Genomic DNA, 20,940 nt, shown 5'->3' on the forward strand with positions numbered 1-20,940 from the left:
TTAGGTATAGTTTAGGTCCCTTGGTTAGGTAGTTAGCGATCAGTTAGCGCCCAGCCCACCGCACCGCAGTCCGTTATTCGCTGATTAGCGTATCGCTAATCAGCATTTGTACTTTTATAGTATCTGGAAGTGATCAAAACTGATCACGGTCAGATCTATAATAGTACTAGTGTCACTTTAGTTCGCCCTCCACCCAAAACGCAGTGTTTGCCCGATCAGGCCTGATCGGTCGCCCACACGTGCGTTCGCCCACACCCGCCCCACCGCAGTGACAAAAAAAAAATTTTTTTTTGATCACTGCACATTCACTTTACACGCACTGCGGCGATAAAAAAATCAGTTTTGATATTTTTTATCAACCGCAGCGGCCTCCGGTACTTCGCTAGCCTCCCCTTTGTAAGACAGGCTTGCTTTTTTTTTCTTGGGTAGTCTCAGGGAATACCCCTAAATTTAGTTGCCCACATGTCTAACAGGGGGTATTCTTCTGAAGAGGCCTACAGGCTTCTGACCCAGTCGGATGAGGAGTGGGAACCCTCATCTGATGAATCCAGCGGGTCAGAATACTGAACCTGTAGAAAGCAGTGGCTCTCTGACCCAAAGTTCGGACGAGGAGGCTGAGGTCCCTGATACCACCAGGCGTACCCTGGCCCCGTGTCGCTAGACCGCAGGTTGCGCAGGATCCGCTTCAAGAGCAGCAGAGTGGGGCTGGTGCTGTCGGATTACGTGGTGAGGCATACACCAGCAGCCCAGCCCTCCCTGGACCTAGTACCAGCACTGCCGTACAACCTGGTGAAGTAGCGAGCACCAGAAGGGCAGTTGAAGCTGGTACGGTGGCACGTGCAGTAGTGACCCCGTCGCAGCCACCGCAAAGACGTGCCCGTAGAGCCCCTAGAATCCCAGAGGTGCTGGCAAACCCTGATTGGCAGTCCCCAACTTCAGCCGCACCTGTAGTTTTCCCTTTCACTGCCCAGTCTGGAGTTCGGGTTGAGACAGCTCAGATCGGTTCGGCCCTGGGATTTTTTGAGCTGTTCTTGACTGCGGAGCTTTTAGACATAGTTGTGGCCGAAACAAACAGGTATGCCACACAATTTATCACCGCTAACCCGGGAAGCTTTTATGCCCAGCCTTTCCGGTGGAAACCAGTCCAAGTTTCCGAACTTAAAACTTTTCTGGGCCTCCTCCTCAACATGGGCCTGACAAAAAAGCATGAATTGCGGTCATATTGGTCCACGAACCCGATTCATCACATGCCCATGTTCTCTGCTGCCATGTCCAGGGCACGTTTTGAGGCCATCCTGCGGTTCCTGCACTTTAGTGACAACACCGCCTCCCGTCCCAGGGGCCACCCTGCTTTTGACCGGCTCCACAAAATTCGGCCCCTCATAGACCATTTCAACCAGAAATTTGCAGATATTTATACCCCAGAGCAAAACATCTGCATAGACGAGTCCCTGATACATTTTACCGGGCGCCTTGGCTTCAAACAATACATCCCAAGCAAGCGCGCCCGGTATGGGGTCAAATTGTATAAGCTCTGTGAAAGGGCCACAGGCTATACCCACAAATTTCGGGTCTATGAGGGAAAAGATCAGACCCTGAGCCGGTCGGTTGCCCTGACTACCTGGGGAGCAGTGGGAAGACAGTTTGGGACTTGGTGTCACCCTTATTCGGCAAGGGGTACCATCTTTATGTGGACAATTTTTACACAAGTGTGGCCCTCTTTAGGCATTTGTTTCTAGAACGGATTGGCGCCTGTGGTACCGCGCGAACTAGTCGCGCGGGCTTCCCCCAACGGCTCGTTACCACCCGTCTTGCAAGGGGGCAGAGGGCCGCACTGTGTAACGAAGAACTGCTCGCGGTGAAATGGAGAGACAAGCGTGACGTTTACATGCTCTCCTCCATTCACTGCAGACACGACAATACAAATTGAGCGAGCAACCCGTGTCATTGAAAAGCCCCTCTCAGTCCACGACTATAACCTCCACATGGGAGGGGTCGACTTCAATGACCAGATGTTGTCTCCGTATTTAGTTTCCCGACGCACCAGACGCTGGTATAAGAAGGTGTCTGTATATTTAATTCAATTGGCTCTGTACAATAGTTTTGTTCTCTACAGTAAGGCTGGGAGAACTGGATCCTTCCTCAAATTTCAGGAAGAGATCATTGAGAACCTCCTGTATCCAGGAGGTTCCGTGGCCCCAACCACCAGTGTAGTTAGCCGTCTACACGAGCGACATTTCCCCAATGTCGTTCCTGGTACCTCAACCCAACAGTCACCCCGAAAAAGATGTTGTGTCTGTAGCAGGAGTGGAATAAGACGTGACACCCGCTATTTCTGTCCTGACTGTCCGGACCACCCTGCCCTATGCTTTGGAGAGTGTTTCCGGAAGTACCACTCACAGGTACACTATTAGCATAGGGATCATCTCACCAGGACAGGCACACAGGGCTATTAGGGCCCATTCACTCACTGCTGCTGCAAACGTCTCCTTTCACATGGGACAAAGTGCATAACGCACTTCGCCACATCTTTGGGCGATTTGCGCTTTGCACATTGACCCATGGGGAAGGAGAGGTTTGTTCTATAAAGGTAAAAAAAAAAAAAAAAAAAAAAAAACACACCAGTAAGCAAACACGTTAATGTTCAGTTAAAAAAGTTAAAGTTTATATGTTCTGTTGCAAAGTTAATAAAATTATTGCGTTGCGGCCTGGTTTTTTCATTTTTTTTCTTTTTTTACCTTCCAGGTGGACCAACCGATCGACTAGCTGCAGCACCGATGTGCATTCTGACAGAAGCATTGCGCTGCTGTCAGATTACACGCAAGTCGGTGTATGCGGCGCTGCAAGACGGGATTTTCTCCTCTGCAGTGACAGATACGTTTGCCGAGGCATACGAGCTGAGGAGGAGGCGGCGTTCCTATGCTTTGGCAAGCACTTTGTATATATATATATATATAAAAAAAAAAAATCCCGGCAATGATTTATTCATCCACATCGATTGATGTGAATGGAGAAATCTGGTTTGCCAGGGCATACGAGCTAAGTGGGTATGGATGTAGGGCGGAGCTCCTATGTCCTGGCAGACGCCTTTCCCCTCCATTTTTTTTTTTTGGCAGAGATTTTTTCATCCACATTGATCGATGCGAATGAAGAAATCTGTGCCGTTCATTTTTTTCTTTCAGCCCAGAGGCTGAACGGAAAAAAAAATCTCATTACCTGTATGCTCAATATAAGGAGAATAGCAGAAACTCCTAATGCTGGCCATACATGTAATGATTGCGGAGACCCTCAAATGCCAGGGCAGTACAAACACCCCACAACTGACCCCATTTTGGAAAGAAGACACCCCAAGGTATTTGCTGAGGGGCATATTGAGTCCATGAAAGATTAAAATTTTTGTCCTAAGTTAGCGGAAAGTGAGACTTTGTGAGAAAAAAAAAAAAAAAAACAATTTCCGCTAACTTATGCAAAAAAAAAAAAAAATTCTATGAACTTGCCAGGCCCCTCATTGGATACCTTGGGGTGTCTTCTTTCCAAAGTGGGGTCACATGTGGGGTATTTATACTGCCCTGGCTTTTTAGGGGCCCTAAAGCGTGAGAAGAAGTCTGGGATCCAAATGTCTAAAAATGCCCTCCTAAAAGGAATTTGGGCCCCTTTGCGCATCTAGGCTGCAAAAAAGTGTCACACATCTGGTATCGCCGTACTCAGGAGAAGTTGAGGAATGTGTTTCGGGGTGTCATTTTACATATACCCATGCTGGGTGAGAAAAATATCTTGGTCAAATGCCAACTTTGTATAAAAAAAATGGGAAAAGTTGTCTTTTGCCAAGATATTTCTCTCACCCAGCATGGGTATATGTAAAATGACACCCCAAAACACATTCCCCAACTTCTCCTGAGTACGGCGATACCAGATGTGTCACACTTTTTTGATGCCAAGGTGGGCAAAGGGGCACATATTCCAAAGTGCACCTTTCGGATTTCACCGGTCATTTTTTACAGATTTTGATTGCAAAGTACTTCTCACACATATGGGCCTCTAAATTGCCAGGGCAGTATAACTACGCCACAAGTGACCCCATTTTGGAAAGAAGACACCCCAAGGTATTCTGTGAGGGGCATGGCGAGTTCCTCGAATTTTTTTTTTTTTGTCGCAAGTTAGTGGAATATGAGACTTTGTAAGGAAAAAAGAGAAAAAAAAAATCATCATTTTCCGCTAACTTGTGACAAAAAATAAAAAATTCTAGGAACTCGCAGTGCCCCTCACGGAATACCTTGGGGTGTCTTCTTTCCAAAATGGGGTCACTTGTGGCGTAGTTATACTGCCCTGGCAATTTAGGGGCCCAAATGTGTGAGAAGTACCTTGCAATCAAAATGTGTAAAAAATGGCCTGCAAAATCTGAAAGGTGCACTTTGGAATATGTGCCCCTTTGCCCACCTTGGCAGCAAAAAAGTGTGACACATCTGGTATCGCCGTACTCAGGAGAAGTTGGGGAATGTGTTTTGGGGTGTCATTTTACATATACCCATGCTGGATGAGAGAAATATCTTGGCAAAAGACAACTTTTCCCATTTTTTTATACAAAGTTGGCATTTGACCAAGATATTTTTCTCACCCAGCATGGGTATATGTAAAATGACACCCCAAAACACATTCCCCAACTTCTCCTGAGTACGGCGATACCAGATGTGTCACACTTTTTTGCTGCCAAGGTGGGCAAAGGGGCACATATTCCAAAGTGCACCTTTTGGATTTCACCGGTCATTTTTTACACATTTTGATTGCAAAGTTCTTCTCACACATTTGGGCCCCTAAATTGCCAGGACAGTATAACTACCCCACAAGTGACCCCATTTTGGAAAGAAGACACCCCAAGGTATTCTGTGAGGGGCATGGTGAGTTCCTAGAATTTTTTATTTTTTGTCGCAAGTTAGTGGAATATGAGACTTTGTAAGAAAAAATAAAAAAAATAAAATCATCATCATTTTCCGCTAACTTGTGACAAAAAATAAAAAGTTCTATGAACTCACTATGCCCATCAGCGAATACCTTAGGGTGTCTACTTTCCGAAATGGGGTCATTTGTGGGGGTTTTCTACTGTTTGGGCATTGTAGAACCTCAGGAATCATGACAGGTGCTCAGAAAGTCAGAGCTGCTTCAAAAAGCGGAAATTCACATTTTTGTACCATAGTTTGTAAATGCTATAACTTTTACCCAAACCATTTTTTTTTTTTGCCCAAACATTTTTTTTTTATCAAGGACATATAGAACAATAAATTTGGCGAAAAATTTATATATGGATGTCGTTTTTTTTGCAAAATTTTACAGCTGAAAGTGAAAAATGTCATTTTTTTGCAAAAAAATTGTTACATTTTGATTAATAACAAAAAAAGTAAAAATGCCAGCAGCAATGAAATACCACCAAATGAAAGCTCTATTAGTGAGAAGAAAAGGAGGTAAAATTCATTTGTATGGTAAGTTGCATGACCGAGCGATAAACGGTGAAAGTAGTGTAGTGCCGAAGTGTAAAAAGTGCTCTGGTCATGAAGGGGGTTTCACCTAGCGGGGCTGAAGTGGTTAAGATGTATTATATAATGTAAGGTAAGCTCAATGGCACAGCAGAAACAACAGAAAACATAGAGTTAAACTGTTGTTGCTGGGCAGGAGTCTAGACCAATTACAGCCAGCCTCACAAACAGCAGGAGTTTTGACCAATAACAGCCAGCCTCACACACAGCATTTGTGGGAAATCCCCCCTAGCAGGAGCTGCTGGAATCATTATTCACCAGAGAGAGGAGCTGAACAGACACACACTCCACTAAGAGCTGTGTTTTATGGAAGCAGAGAGGCCAAAATAGGTATTTAAAACAGTTATCTAATGTTTCTACTGTTAATATAGTGATTAGAACTGTATACTGAACCAGTTATATATGTGTTTACTTACAGTTCAACCAATCGCAAACCACAAATTCAATTGCATACAAACGAACTACTGAGCCATACAATCATACAATCAAAAACAAATTGCATACAAATGCAAACTGCTCATACCAGATCATAATCAATTGTATAGAGCAAACTACAAACCAAGTAGAGCAAGTGAACTATTGGTTAACCTCAGATATACCTCTCAGAGAGATCATAAAGTGCTTAAAAAAACTAAAGTTAGAGTACAGATACTCAAGAGAGAAATATATCCACCATTTTATGTTGAATGACAGGATTGAACAGTTGAACCACCATCTTATGCATACCGCCATTTTATGAATCTTTATGCAACTCGTGTTTTCTGCATGGACTATCTGCTGCGGAGGCGGCAGTGTTAAATGAAGAAAAGTTGAAGTTAATAAAGAAGTTATTTCAAGCATTTGGTGTGCTCTTTAGAACGGCGCTAGAGGAATTACAGAGTAATAGACAGTCTGGTTAGACTAAAAGTCAGAAATATCTAAATTCTTCTAATGCCACAGTGCAAAAGGCACTTTATAGTGCTGCGCCTGCCATACACTTAATTAGGAGTGGTGTAACTATATTGGGGGGGGGGAAGGGTCACTTTATTAGGAGTGGGGATTTTTTGGGCACTTCAGCAGCAGGAAAAAGATCTCCCGGAGAGAGTGACCAGTATCATAAAGGAGTTGTTTGCGCTCATAGTAAATTACGGCCCACTAATGAGATCACAGATTGGATTGCTGGCGGATTAACACACGTCCCCTGGAGGCCTTGGGTCACAATCTGGTCCAGAGCAGTCTTAAATCTTCATTAAATAAGGAGCGGTGAGTATTACATTTTTGTATTATATTTTGGTGTCAGGGGTACAAAGATGGTGCATTGCACCGACAAAAAAATTGCTATAGGTCACCCACAGAATTAACAGCCAGATCTATTATTATATTTCTGTGTCAGGGGTGCAAAGCTGGTGTATTGCACCCACAAAAAATCATTATAGGTTTACTACTGTTTTTCTTTGATTTGATTTCACCAAATTTTCACGATTATTCAGGATTTTTTCCCCGCCACATTTCTTCCTCGAATACGATGGGTCCCCACTATCCTTCCAGTTTATAATAATGCGTTGGACAGTTCTTAACCCAATTTTAGTAGTTTCTGCAATCTCCTTAGATGTTTTCTCTGCTTGATGTATGCCAATGATTTGACCCTTCTCAAACAAACCAACATCTTTTCCACGACCACGAGATGCGTCTTTCGACATGGTTGTTTAAGAAATGAGAAGCAACTTATTGCACCAGTTGGGGTTAAAAACCTTGTTACCAGCTGAAAGATAATCGCCCATGCAGTAATTATCCAATAGGAGGCTCATAACTATTTGCTTAGTTTAATCCAGGTGGCAGTATATATATATATATGTATATATATATATATATATATATATATTATATATATATATAGGCCTTTTTTGGAGTTAACGACATGGTTTAGTGTCAAGAAAATCAGGTGGCTCATATTCCCACATACAGGAAAACAAAGCCCAGTCAGTGGTCAGCACTACAGCCTTGCAGCGCTGAGGTCTTGGGTTTGGGTAACATCTGCATGGAGTTTGTAAGTTCTCTCTTTGTTTGTTGGGGTTTAAATGCATATTACAGTTTCCTCCTCCATAACTAAAACCTACAAAAAATATCCTGTGCTGCCAGACAATGCGCCTAATTTATTATGAGGTGCAGGCCTTGTTATATATCAGGCTCATAGTCTGGGAGGCCGAGGCCAAACTGTACCTAGAGACTAACATTCTTTCCATTTAAACAGCTCATTAAATTAAGAATTAACATATAATACATATTCCCAGCTTAATGTTAAGCACAAGACATAAAAAATTGAAAAAATAAACTGTTCTATGCTATCAATGCCACAAATATTCCCTGCAGTATTTTAATACATCTTGTACAAACAGAGGACGTGTGTACTTTTACATGAATTTCTAAGTGACTTCCAACAGAGTCAAATTACAAGGTACGTGACGTGCAACTGCTTAACATGTTACAACTTGCGTTGCTGGTATTGCCTCTTATTAACTTACAGGAGCGGAACAGAGGAGAGCTGTGGACCTTTAGGTGATGTCGGGTTCTCCCGATGAGAAAACACTGCTTTCCAATTCAATTTAATAGCTGCTATTTAAAGAGGACCTTTCACCAGAATAAAACTTCTAAACTAACTATACAGACATGTAGAGCGGCGCCCAGGGACCCCCCTGCCCTTACTGTTATCCCTGGGCGCCGCTCCGTTCTCCCATTATAGCCTCCGGTATCTTCATAGTTAGGCTCCACCCAGGGGAACCTGCCGTCGTCTCATTCTCCCATGCTGTAGCGCTGGCCAATCGCAGTGCTCAGCTCATAGCCTGAGAGAAGAAAAAAGCCTCTCAGGCTATGAGCTGAGCACTGCGATTGGCCAGCGCTACAGCATGGGAGAAGGAGGTGTCGGCAGGTTCCCCTGGGTGGAGCCTAACTGTAAAGATACCGGAGGCTATACCGGGAGAACAGAACCGCGCCCAGGTATAACAGTAAGTGCAGGGGGATCCCTGGGCGCCGCTCTCCATGTCTGTATAGTTAGTTTAGAAGTTTTATTCTGGTGAAAGGTCCTCTTTAAAGGGAATCTCCAGTAAAAAATAAAATAAAATACTTCTCCTCCAGAGTCCTTATTGAATGAATCTTTTATGGACTGTGTTTGCTATGGACAATCCAAATGTTTTGCCACTATCTAGCAATAGGTGCTGCAGACAGTGGATGATAGCGCTGGAACTACAAACTCCAGTGTCATCCCTTAAAGGGAATGTATCCTTGGAAAATGTCCTATTGTTTTCAAATGTTTTTATATGTTGAACATACTGGCCCAGATTCAAGAAGCACTTGCGCGGGAACAAGTGTGATTTGCGCCGCGCAAGTACTGATTTGCTCCTATGCAAATTTGCGGCTGATTCTGTAAACCAGTTAAGCCTGAAAAGCGGCCATTTTCCCGCGCACGCAGCCTAGCTGTTCCTGCGCAATTTTCGTGCAATTTTGCACGGGGTGTAAGTTGCGCCTTCATGGAATTCCCTCAGCGAATATGCAAATTAGGTACTGCCGATGATTCAGAAACATGCGCGTGTGATGCGCATCTTGCGCTGGAAGCGTGCAAGCTTTTTTCCCTGGGCAAACTTGCTCCTGTTAAAAGCAGGGGCAAGTTAGCAAAAGATGGCCAAATGTCTCATATCATTTAATTTCTTCTGGATGTCATCCCAGGTACGCACTTCATTACCCAGGGCATTGATGTCCAGGGCAATGGCTTCATATATAGCCCTCCTTTGGGCAATGGTGGTGTTTGCCCGCTGGGCACCATATAGGACTTCCTTATGCTGCTGGAGTGCAGCAATCAGGATGTCCATCTCTGCAGCCACAAAGTTGGCCTTCCTTATTTTGGTCCCTTTGGGAGGTGCCATGTCTTGCAAAAGGGCTGAATTTCCTTGCTCAGGGGGGGGTAGGAAAAAGCAGGATGAAATTCAGCAAAGAACCTGCGCAAGTCTGCTCCTATTTATTTGCTCAGTGCAAGCAGCTGAGCAGGATTTGCCCTGAAATTATGCTAGCAAACCTCTGCTGAGCCGAAAATTCCTCATTTACATAGGGGCACACCCACTTTGACTTGCACGGCCTTGCGCCCTCAGCTTTGCCTTAAACAGGAGCAAATTAAATGAACAAACGATTCCTGAATCAGGTGGCAATTTGGCAAAATTGCTCCAGCGCAGAGAAATTCAGCTGAGCGGCTCAGGTGTAAGTAATGGGCAAATCTACCTGAATCTGGGCCACTCTTTTTAGAATTGTTGTGATTTTGGTCTTGAACACCACTGAAAGTCAATGGAGGACGGATCAGTTTTCTATTGTGCCAGATTGTGATCGAAAACGGATCCGTCCCCATTGACTTACATTGTGTGCCAGGACGGATCAGTTTGCCTCAGTTTCATCAGGCGGACACCAAAACGTCTCCAAAGCGGAATGGAGACTGAACTGATGCATTCTGAACGGATCCTTTTCCATTCAGAATCCATTAGGATGCAAACTGATCCGTTTTAGAACGCTTGTGAGAGCCCTGAACAGATCTCATAAACGGAAAGCCAAAACGCGAGTGTGAAAGTAGACTAAGCCAGTTCTACTTTATACCAGTTTGATAAATGTCCCCAAAAACATCTAAAATCATGCAGTTTTCACACTGGCCACTAGGCCTAAAAATATTACAGGGGTTTTCCTGGCATTGTTTACATCCAGCAGTGCATGGCCATGGTCACATGCACTACTGCTGCCAATGACTGGCTTCAGTGGTCATGAGGCCACAATCAGCATGTCACTGCTGAGGCCAGTTATTGGCTGGAGTGGAGCATGTGACCATGCACATAACCAGCCAGATGTAAACAGTGGCAGAACCGGAAGATGGAGAAAGCAGTGCGGAGCACCAGAGCGATGTGGAGAAGGTAAGTATAAATACTGGTTCAGGGGCCAGGCTGCAGGAACTTAAGACTTTCTGTCTTAAGGGGGAACCTGTCACCTGGAAAACACATTAAACCAACCACAGTACCTTAAAGAGGACCTTTCATTGGTCCAAACATTGTGAACTAAGTATCATGACATATACAGCGGCGCCCAGAGATCTCACTGCACTTACTATTATCCCTGGGTGCCACTCCGTTCTCCTGTTATGTCCTCCGGTATGTTCGGGGACTTGGTTATAGTAGGCGGAGTCTGCCCTTGTTCTGCTGGGCGTCGCCTTCTCCTAGGCTGTAGCGCTGGCCAATCGCAGCGCAGAGCTCACAGCCTGGGAGAAAAGTAGAAGGAGATGCCCAGCAGAACAAGGGCATGATACTTAGTTCACAATGTTTGGACCGGTGAAAGGTCCTCTTTAAAGTATCCCCCAGTGTGCTGCTAATCATGATTTTCTTTCCTCATTCTGTCTCCTCATATTTGTTAAAATCACAGTTTTAATGTCTGTTGGCGCCTTCTCCAAGTCAGGCTTTTATCTTTTTTTCTCTCTATTCAATATTTCCAATGGTGGGAGAGATTGTTGTACTATGGTTCGAGGACCTTCCTGATGCGGGAGAATTTTCTTGCTTTATGGTTTGAGGACCTTCCTGGTGCACCACCGCGTCATGAGGTGGAATTATGTGCGCTGCCGCCTGACTGGCCATCGAGCAGCCGGGCACGTCCCACCTTTTCCCCAGTGATATCATCTCTGGCAGACGTAGGAGTCTGCAAATTTAATCTAAATCATACACAGGTGAGCTGGGTGCTTTAAATATAGACACATGTGCAGGGTGAGCCACATCCCCCAGAAGAAGGCATTCCAGCCGAAACGCGCGTCGGGGTACGTGGCTCTCCTGAGTTGGACAGTGTATTTTATGGTTATGTAATTTCATAATGTGAGGCTACCTTTTGTTTCATAAATCAATGTCTTTGTGATGTAATTTAGTTATTTTGTGTATGCCGCAGGGGTTGATCTCTGTGATCTCTGATTTCACTCGGTGGGCGCAGTTATCTAGGTGATCAATTCCTGTATATTCTTATATACACTCACCTAAAGAATTAGGAACACCATACTTTTGCTTTCAGAACTGCCTTAATTCTACGTGGCATTGATTCAACAAGGTGCTGATAGCATTCTTTAGAAATGTTGGCCCACATTGATAGGATAGCATCTTGCAGTTGATGGAGATTTGAGGGATGCACATCCAGGGCACGAAGCTACCGTTCCACCACATCCCAAAGATGCTCTATTGGGTTGAGATCTGGTGACTGTGGGGGCCATTTTAGTACAATGAACTCATTGTCATGTTCAAGAAACCAATTTGAAATGATTCGAGCTTTGTGACATGGTGCATTATCCTTCTGGGAGTAGCCATCAGAGGATGGGTACATGGTGGTCATGAAGAGATGGACATGGTCAGAAACAATGCTCAGGTAGCCCGTGGCATTTAAACGATGGCCAATTGGCACTAAGGGGCCTAAAGTGTGCCCAGGAAACATCCCCCACACCATTACACCACCACCAGCCTGCACAGTGGTAACAAGGCATGATGGATACATGTTCTCATTCTGTTTACGCCAAATTCGGACTCTACCATTTGAATGTCTCAACAGAAATCGAGACTCATCAGACCAGGCAACATTTTTCCAGTCTTCAACAGTCCAATTTTGGTGAGCTCGTGCAAATTGTAGCCTCTTTTTCCTATTTGTAGTGGAGATGAGTGGTACCCAGTAGGGTCTTCTGCTGTTGTAGCCCACCTTTCTTTCCCATTCTGACATTCAGTTTGGAGTTCAGGAGATTGTCTTGACCAGGACTACAACCCTACATGCATTGAAGCAACTGCCATGTGATTGGTTGACTAGATAATCGCATTAATGAGAAATAGAACAGGTGTTCCTAATAATTCTTTAGGTGAGTGTATATATATGCCTCCATACATGGCTCTATTTTAGGGCACTGGCAGTAACTTTATTTGCCTTTAAGGCGATATATACATACATGTTCACACATGTCTATAGGACTTGGTTCTTTATTTTTGTGATAGATGATACTATGCACATATGCACTTTTTTGCTGAGATTTAGACATCTGTCTTTATCACAAGTGGGTGGGACCATTAGAGTAACCAGCTGCTATACACGTGTGTATCTCGAGTTGGGGTTTTGTCTTTGGTGCACTGCCAGCCTTTTATGTGGAGATATACTGTATATGTGTATACCAGCACCGTTTTGGATACTTGTGACATCTTTAACATATAAAACAGGTCTTATCCTACATACGTGTATATATATGTTTGGAGATATATATCTGCACTGTTTCTGGACATCTGTGACATTTGTGTGTAACATCCGTATATGTCAGTGCGTTTGTTGTACGTTTTAGCTTTTTGGTAGCCTCACTGCCCTCTTCCCTAAATTGTTATGTCCCCTCAGGTGTAGTCCACCTTTTTTATCCCATGTAATACATCACATATAATACACTTTTTTATGTATTGTTCAATAAAGTATATTTATATTTTGCTACTATACCCGTCTAGTCTCAGTTTATCTTCTGTTTGTGTATGTTGAAGTCAAGGGGGCAGCGGCCTCCTTAATTCAAGGCACGACAACCCTGCCCCTTACCCCTCCTCTCTACATTGTAATAGACATCTTGGCATGATGCCGGGACCGCTGCGGCAGGCTTGACCACTACATCGGAGCCACGGTTTTCCCAGGCCACTTTATGGTGATGCTGCATATGTTGATGGAGGGCCGTGGTGCCAACATTGCCACCCTGGGCACACTTCACCTTCTGCCCACAGATTCTACAAATGGCGATGTTCACCTTCTCCGGCTGCTTAACAAAAAACTGCCACACCGCCGAGTAGGTGATTTTACCCCCAACACTCCACACTGACTGACTGCTACCGCCGCTGCTTCTGTAAACCCCTGCACCACATCTTTCTGGGCAGGTAGGCTCCTGCAAAGCCTTTCCTGGGCACGTTTGACTCCCGACCTCCCACTGCTTCCACCCTGCTGACTCACGGGCCACGCTAGCAACTTGCTGGCTTTGCCACTGCCTCACAGGCAAGCTGCCACCCTCTTCTCCCGATGATGATGAAGCCCCTAATTTACCCAGCCAGGGGCGTAGCTAGAAATGACTGGGCCCCATAGCAACATTTTTTTTATGGGCCCCCCCTCCCGGATCTCCCACCCCCACATACCTCTCAGACCCCAACCCCTTCCAGAGCTCCCACCCACCCTTCCAGGACCTACCACCCCAACATCCCCACACCCCTCCTAGACCTCCCACCGCCAGTCCCCAGATATAATGGTCCAGACCGCCAGGTTCATGCTTCCCCCAACTCCCCATATATAATGTTCAAGATCTCCAGGATCCTGCTTCCCCCTACTCCCCATATATAATGATCCAGACCTCCAGGATCCTGCTTCCCCCTACTCCCAATATATAATGGTTCAGACCTCCAAGGTCCTGCTCCTCCCTATATAATGGTCCAGACCTCCAGGGTCCTGCTCCCCCTAAATAGAATGGTCCAGACCTCCAGTGTCCTGTCCCCCCCCCTATATAATGGTCCAGACCTCCAGTGTCCTGTTCCCACCTATATAATGGTCCAGACCAAACCTCCAGGGTCCTGCTCTCCCCTTCTCCTTAAATGTACCGGTCCAGACCTCCAGGGTCCTGCTCCCCCCTTCTCCTTAAATGTACTGGTCCAGACCTCCAGGGTGCAGCTCCCCCCTCCTCCCCAGATATAATGGTCCAGGACTCCAGAGTAAGTTTTACCAGTCCCAGAGTCAGCCAGCCCTCACCTCACAGCCACTTGAACGTCTGCGCGCCCACACTCCAGCAGCGCTGCCAGGCCCAGCAGCTTCGCTGTACGCTCTGCATCCTCCACTTTCGGCCACTTTGACTGCCGCCCAGACTGGGAGCGGGACCGCTCCATCTCCTCATTGCAGGTATGCCTCTCTGCCTCCGGCCGTGCCCTATCGCACCGCCCACAGCCTGCAGATAGTGCTTTCTCTGTCTGTCCTGGAGGGGCGTGCGACCGCTGTAGCTACGCCACATGAATTAAAAAATATATATAATCCTCAGCCGGCAGCCCGGGCCCCCAGTGGCGTAGGGCCCCATAGCGATTGCTATGGCTGCTATGGTGATCCCTACGCCCATGTACCCAGCTCCCAAGTGCGTTCAGCTACATCATCATCATCGAGTACTGTATGAGACTGCACGTCACTAATGTCCTCTCCAATGGTCTATGGGTCGCAACACCAGCTCTCACGCCACTCTCCTCATCACTACTTGCCCGCCTACCGGAGAAAGCAGCGGATGTCTTCTCCACATCTTGGCTGGGCAGTAGCTGCTGACTGTCCTCTAGTAGCTCGCTCTTGCTGTTTAGTGGAGCTGATCCCACAGCATATAATACTTCTCTGGCTGAGGGAACAGAAAGGGACAGAGGCAGGTTGAGGACAGGTGAGGGCACAGGGCCTGCTCCCGGGCCATGCCAACTAAGGGTTATGTCTGACAAACCCACAGATTCTTGGCTGGGGGTGTCTGATGTCACTTGGGATGAAGTGGATAACTGAGTCAACCATTCCAGAACCGCTGGGTTGCTGGTCTACTAGATGACACCGGGCGCTCAGACTTCTCGCTGCGACTCCTGCTGCCATGCCCCCTTACTCTGCTGCGACCTGTGCCTGCGCCAGAAACATTTAGGCCTCTGCCACTCCCCTGTGCAGGTCCTGGCACTTCTCTGTCTGACATACTGTTAGATAAAATAAATAAATAAAAAGGAAATTAATACATCCCCAAAAAGTCAGTAATTTTTTGCCACTAATACACGCCAAAACGGGCTTTAGAACATATAACTGCATGCTGAATGGCATAAATATTATTTTTTTGCCACTAATGCACGCCAAAAAGGGCTGTAATTTTCTCACTTTACCACACAAAGGCTTTTTTCCCCACTAATACAAGCCAAAAAATGCTTTAGAACATATAACTGCACAGCACAACGGCAAATAAGACGTAAAAATATTTCCTTGTGATAAACCCTGTTAATGGCTGTATCAAACAACACTTGCACCCCAATAACAAGAACGGTTTGCTGGAATTACAGAGCTGTAAAATGGCAATTTGGATCCCCAGTCAGTGCAGCAAGGTGTAATAGGATTGTTCCTATTACCCAGGCTGTAAACTCCCCTACTGAACCCTGTTCTGTTTCAATACTCTGGAATGATTCCCTGAACTTCTATACAGCAAAAAAGTTTTAAAGTCTTTTCTAACACTGTCCCTAGCGCCTGCTGACGCATCTACTGCACTAAGTACACTGGAAAATGGCTGAATCCAAGATGGCTGACGCTATTTATAGGGCTGTGACATCACAGGGATGGCTGCTGATTGGCTGCATGCATGGCATTGTGGGTGATCCCTCGTTCCCAGAGTTCCTTGCTCCATGTCCTAACACGTGCAGCAGCAATTTTAGGAAAAAATTTGATTCATTACCACGAAGTGTGAGGAAATTTGGATTCGGTGCAACTCAAATTTTTCCTGAAATTCGGATTGAATTTCACTTTGTCAACTTCGATTCGCTCATCTCTACTGATGACCTATCCAGAAGATAGATCATCAGTATTAAAGTCTTGGAAAACCCCTTTAAAAAGAGAACAAATGTGACAGCAGCATTTTTTGCACTGATATGGTTGAAATAATGGTGCGTATTACCACCAATGTATTTTTTTTATTCATTGGATAATCCCTTTAATTGCTAACAATGGAGGAGAAATGTTTAATATAAAGCTCTCGTTTGTTCTTAGAAGTTTCAAGCTAAAATAAAGTGAACGCATTCCCTTTAACTATCTGTAAATTAAAATAGTCTCCCCAGAGTGCATTGACCTCACGAGATACACAGTGTACATAGAAATGAAAAATTCCACATGGTGTGCTAATCTTTCTCATGATGGCAGCTGAACCTCAGTCTGTCAGTATCAGGGTAAGGGGCAGGGGGCGCGGTTACCTGGACTTGAAGCGCGGACGGAGGATAAAAGAACGTTTTTCATACTTCTGCCTCATCAGAATGCAGTACGAAAATCATCATTAGAAACTCACTGCCGGCTACTTGAAGGTACTGCTGGCGGTTTGGGATGGGTTTTGCCGCAGGCAGCTTCTTAATACAGGCCTGGGAGCCTACACAAGTAACTCCACAGTAACTGATCATTCTTACTGCGGATGTGTCTGATCGGGGGAAATATACCCATACAGATACTGCGGTCATTATCAACATGTATGAGAATTGTTGTTAGCCCTCTGGTTGTTTGTTTGTTACTTGGGTGAGGACTTACGTAGACTTATCAATGACCTACAATATGTTTGGTAAGCTTTGGTAATGACTGTGATTAGAATTTTTATCATTATTTGTCTGCTACTCAGAGAGTAGAATCTGAAAGGGATCAATTTTTTTTATGGGGCTTCTGTCTTTTTCATATATCACTGATGGAGGTGATCATAGAGAAATACTGGAGAGGCCGCCAAGATATGCTCTTATGTTCCTTGATAAAATATATAACACCGTGTTCAATTGCAATGTCTGTCTGAACTAGGTCCATGTCAGTTTTACTAATCCAGGTTACAGTACATCTAGCACAAGTAAGTCAAAATCAATTAGATTTGTTGAAGAGGAAATATTACAAGTCATGCTAATTGCTTCCATAGCTCAAATGGATGGTAGGACAAGCGATAGGAAAAGTTCTCCTAAAAGTTTCTACCAAACAGTGGAACTGAGGGAACAACTTGAATAAATCATGAAACACCTTGAAGATAGCTAAAAAAAACAAAAACTGTCCAGCTGATTTTGACTTGCAGTTCCACTACTAGATAAGTCTATCTGGGTCTTTTCTCTCATCTCAGCCTAGCTGCCTCACACGATAGGTCTAGAAAAAGGCAAATAAAAGACAAGCCTCTAAACATATTGCATAAAATATTAACAAAGGTTCTGTAGTTTGAATAATAAAATCTACAAAAACATAACTGAGCACGAAGAATGACAATACATTATGGTGTAGTATATATGGTGTATGTGATATCCCCAGGCTCTGAAAACTCTGGTACCTATTAGTAATTGTACACCAAGCTTCGCAATAACCCAGCCCCCAACGCACACCAGATGTTTTCAAGCCTTTTGGGATGACAACCCCTCCATGTCTCCTCTGTACTGCCAGACTCACAACTGTAATTGGGTTTGATAAAATGTTGTCACGGTTTGACCCTCTCTAAGGAGAACTATGATAATATCCTTGCTGTCCACCATGAATGTGAAAACAGACATAGGACAGGCAAGAAAATGAAAATGCAGAGCAGAGGTGTATGACCATGACTAGACCCAGGGTAGTAGGGGGCTGCTGTTTGCCCAGTGCAGTGCCATGCAAACAAGGAAAGCAGCTGCTCAGATGAAGGCTAGGGCTTCTGCACCGCCACATATCTTTGTAATCAGAAGCACACAGAGAAGCTAAACTGTTGTTTCTTACCTCCCTCACATGAAACTGCTGTGCCAGGGCAGGCCAGGCCCTAGACCCTACACGGAAATCTTCTGTTGGGCCAATGCCCGAGGGCCACCCAAGCCCTCATGGCCACCAGTCGGGTACACAGTGATCTGATGCTCTCTGCATTAATTAATGATAAGAGCGTCAGGCATCTGGCTGGCAGAAGAAAGTGCCCTCCTGCATTCAAAAGTACTGCCATCCTCAGTATGATGATAGAGTTGAATACTGCGGTAGGGGTGGCAGTATTTTGTGCTACACTGTGTATTTTTGGTACTACTAGGGCAGTATTTTGTGATGCACTACAGTATTGAAGGACTCACCTATATATGTTGGTCCTGCCTACTTATATTGGCCATGCCTTCTATCAGTGTGGACCTGTCTACAACATAAGGCCACTTTTATTTATTTTTTCCAGGGCCATCTTAAGTCCCCAGTTGTCCTTAGGGCTGTGCTCTGGAATCCAGAAACAAATGTAAGTTGCATTGTCCTGGTTGGGCCAAGTTGGCCTTCATTACAACTCCTATGAATGTTTTAACCCAGCTTCCGTAGACTACAGAATTCCATATCCTCTTAATATTGCGACTCAGAAGTCTAGGAAAACTGGGTGACAGCCAATTTGTAAGCTGTGAAGATGGTCATACTGACTGTCACCTAGTTTTACCAGAAACAAAGAAAGTTCCCGTGGAGTTGCCCTCCAAAAATAAGGTAAAGATCAAAGTTATTCTTTTGTGGGGAAAGCATGGAGATGACCTAGGCTACTTTCACATTAGCGTTTTTGGGGGATCCGTCATGTTGCCATAATACAACCGCAAGCATCCATCATGAACGGATCCGTCATAAACACCATTGAGAGTCAATGGGTGACAGATCAGTTTTCTATTGTGTCAAAGAAAACAGATCCCATTGACTTACATTGTGTGCCAGGACCGATCCGTCTTGCTCCGCACCACATCGCGGACAGAAAAACGCTGCAGGCAATGTTTTGGTGTCCGCCTTCAAAGCGGGAATGGAGACTGAACTGAGGCAAACTGATGCATTCTGAGCGGATCCTTTTCCATTCAGAATGCATTAGGGCAAAACTGATCCATTTTGGACCGCTTGTGAGAGCCCTGAACGGATCTCACAAACGGAAAGCCAAAACGTGAGTGTGAAAGTAGCCTTACATATTCACCAACTTTTACTCAACTTTCCCAGAGTCTTGAATGGTACATCAAGCTATGCAACAATATACCATTGGGCAGTCAGGGAAAGCAAGGTGACAACTCTTGGAGCTATAATGGCGGTCATATTGTTTGTCACCCAACTTTCCCAGGAACAGATATAACTAAGATAATATCTGTACTGACAGAAGATGACTTAGAAGAGTTTTATTCGGAGTTGGGGGTTCTTTGAAACTAGAGACCCGTGGCAGCACTCACACTACACTGTAGACTGATCAGTGACCACCGATGATTTTGCTGATCATTGCCTGCTTGTTAGCTGCATACAGACAATGCTCGGGCATAGATAGGGCTGAGCAATCATTACTACAACTGTTTGTCCCCATACAGCTTATACAGGATGATGTTTTGCCAACTAGTAAGAATCTACATGGGCCAATTCAGTAACGCGCATTGGTACGAACATTTGTTCCAGAAAATTGGCCCGATCCTCGGCCTGAGTCAAAGGGCCCATAGTCTCTGGTCAAAAATGTGATAAACATTAGATCAGTGGGATCCAACTGCTAGGACGCCCACCAGTCAATAGACTAGGGTTCCCCAGTGCCTCTCTCTTCTCACCAGTAGCTATAAAGTGGGGAACAGTTGCATGGAATGGTGACGGAACATAAGCGCTGCTGCTATAGCCAAATCTATAGGGGGCTGCAGAAACAAATTGACAGCACCCCAATCCAGCAATTAGTGGGGGTCCAAGCAGTCATAACTCCACCGATCTTGATGTGACCACCATTGAAATACCCCTGTAAGGAACGGCTGATTCTACCAGTGTTTCTCCCAGCCTACCGTGGAGGTACGTTCATTCTGTCAATCCTTATGAGATGGGAGGTAAGTAGTATGTTTAGCATAAAATGATTGTATCACTTACCTCCAGACATATAACAGATCCCTGATGATCTCGAAATACTTTAAGCTGGTCACCGGTGACCATGTTCCACCTCCGGATGGTATAGTCCGTGCTGCCAGAAAACAGCTCTCTGTTGGGGGTGTCCAGCACTATACACAGTATGGCACCTAAATGCCCCCTTAATGTCTGGTAACAGCACCCACTAAATGCTTCCCAGATCTTCACTGTACAGTCGCTGCTTCCGGTCACAAGGAATTCTTTGGTTTCCTTGCTGCCAAGGTCTGATTCCTCCAGGATGTCACTGGATGAAAAATGTGTCAAGACTAAGATGCAGTTTCTGTGACCCTGAAACTCCTGAAGAGGTCTCCCAGAGTCCACGTCCCAGCAGCGAGCGGTTCTGTCGTAAGATCCACTGAAGAGCAAGTTCCTGACTACAAGTATCCTGCCGAAGAGTTCATATTGTGAAATGAAGGTAGTGTGCAAGCAATTACTGTATTAGCTGGTTCTTTGAGACAAGCAGAGAGCAAACTAAAATACATAAATATACTGATAGTAAACTAATGATATACAGTATGGAATGTACAGAATCATTTTTTGGGCAGTGTCTACCAGGACGGGTTATTGTAGCCTGACAGATGGTTGCCAACTACTGATATGAATGCTTGGGCCAGAGTTTCCCAACCAAGATTCCAGTAAGGCTTAGTTCACACGAATGTGTGTGATCTGTGGCCGTATTGCGGCCCACAAATCGCGGGCCGCAATACACGGCCACAGTTCCGTGTGCATTCCGCATCACGGATGCGGACCAATTCACTTCAATGGGTCCGCAAATCCGGAATCGCGGAACGGCCGC

At 45.1% G+C, this 20,940-nt stretch overlaps 1 protein-coding gene across 1 annotated transcript in view; it reads right to left on the reverse strand.

The window, feature by feature from the left end:
• The window catches only part of WDR86 (WD repeat domain 86), a 75,029-nt gene that overhangs the window by 42,448 nt on the left and 11,641 nt on the right, over positions 1-20,940 (reverse strand). Inside the window, exon 4 of the mRNA XM_044294586.1 lies at positions 20,109-20,529. Within this exon, the coding sequence (XP_044150521.1) occupies positions 20,109-20,529 (421 nt within the window). The remainder of the gene's footprint in view (positions 1-20,108; positions 20,530-20,940) is intronic.

This window comes from Bufo gargarizans, chromosome 5 (genome assembly GCF_014858855.1).
Source record: "Bufo gargarizans isolate SCDJY-AF-19 chromosome 5, ASM1485885v1, whole genome shotgun sequence".
NCBI lineage: Eukaryota > Metazoa > Chordata > Amphibia > Anura > Bufonidae > Bufo > Bufo gargarizans.